Genomic DNA, 1,662 nt, shown 5'->3' with positions numbered 1-1,662 from the left:
GACATTATCTTTTTCATACATTTATTCAAGTTATCTACAAGGTGTTTATGAACACCGGTCGCCCAATCGTATAAACACAAACTATCTATGTCGTCTAACACTTTTGAAGGCATGTTAGCAATAACCTTAGACTTCCTAGGAAAGAAAAANACAACCAAACAAACAAATATATACANCCTACACACAACATCAACCTCAATGTTGTCGTCCAAAACAATCACATTAAACTTCTCAACCAAATCTAATAAAGTTGTGCTATTTGAATTAAACATTTCTCCTACCAAACCAACTATACATTCATCAAATGGAACTTCTAAGCCACCTATGTCTAAACCGGTCGTCATGAAAACATCCAAAACACTAAAGGGTACCAATTGATGACTCACCCTAAAGCTTACATCATGCCCAGCCCAGCGACATAACATGACCTTCAATAATTCACAGTTAATCTCCAGAGCCTTACGAAGCCGCAAACACCAACGAAATGGTGTCATTGAAATTCATTCTATATGCACTTCTCTCAGTAACCCATTCATAGCAACAATTATTGATGAATCAACAGAGACTCGGACACGCCACTACACAACATTAACAACAAAAAATTTATTACTTACAAAAAAAAAAGATAAACTATATATAAATGCGATATACAGTGAATTAGGGTTCATACAAACATATGAATAGTCACCAAAAAAAATTGTTACTCACCTTTGGGTTCGGAAAGGCCATTGCGACTGCCCAAATTTCAGAAATACAAAGCAATGGTTTATTAGGGTTCATAAAAACAAAAAAACGCACAATACAACACAGAAAAACCCTCCCCAACCCAAACCCAAAACACAAAAACCCTCCCCAACCCAAACCCAAAACACAAAAACCCTCCCCAACCCAAACCCAAAACACAAAAACCCTCCCCAACCCAAACCCAAAACACAAAAACCCTCCCCAACCCAAACCCAAAACACAAAAACCCTCCCCAACCCAAACCCAAAACACAAAAACCCTCCCCAACCCAAACCCAAAACACAAAAACCCTCCCCAACCCAAACCCAAAACACAAAAACCCTCCCCAACCCAAACCCAAAACACAAAAACCCTCCCCAACCCAAACCCAAAACACAAAAACCCTCCCCAACCCAAACCCAAAACACAAAAACCCTCCCCAACCCAAACCCAAAACACAAAAACCCTCCCCAACCCAAACCCAAAACACAAAAACCCTCCCCAACCCAAACCCAAAACACAAAAACCCTCCCCAACCCAAACCCAAAACACAAAAACCCTCCCCAACCCAAACCCAAAACACAAAAACCCTCCCCAACCCAAACCCAAAACACAAAAACCCTCCCCAACCCAAACCCAAAACACAAAAACCCTCCCCAACCCAAACCCAAAACACAAAAACCCTCCCCAACCCAAACCCAAAACACAAAAACCCTCCCCAACCCAAACCCAAAACACAAAAACCCTCCCCAACCCAAACCCAAAACACAAAAACCCTCCCCAACCCAAACCCAAAACACAAAAACCCTCCCCAACCCAAACCCAAAACACAAAAACCCTCCCCAACCCAAACCCAAAACACAAAAACCCTCCCCAACCCAAACCCAAAACACAAAAACCCTCCCCAACCCAAACCCAAAACACAAAAACCCTCCCCAA

At 41.9% G+C, this 1,662-nt stretch overlaps 1 protein-coding gene across 1 annotated transcript in view; it reads right to left on the bottom strand.

Annotated features, from left to right (window-relative positions):
* LOC106755479 overlaps window positions 1–573 on the bottom strand; it is a gene marked incomplete in the record, with an annotated part of 2,035 nt that extends 1,462 nt beyond the window's left edge. The window contains 1 exon segment of the mRNA XM_014637645.2: window positions 1–573. Within this exon segment, the coding sequence (XP_014493131.1) occupies window positions 1–494 (494 nt within the window).
* Between the last annotated feature and the right edge of the window lie 1,089 nt (window positions 574–1,662).

This window comes from Vigna radiata, unplaced genomic scaffold, assembly GCF_000741045.1.
Source record: "Vigna radiata var. radiata cultivar VC1973A unplaced genomic scaffold, Vradiata_ver6 scaffold_416, whole genome shotgun sequence".
In the NCBI taxonomy this organism is placed as follows: Eukaryota; Viridiplantae; Streptophyta; class Magnoliopsida; order Fabales; family Fabaceae; genus Vigna; species Vigna radiata.
The sequence above is the reverse complement of the archived record's forward strand: the minus strand, read 5'-3'. Positions and strand labels throughout refer to the sequence as shown.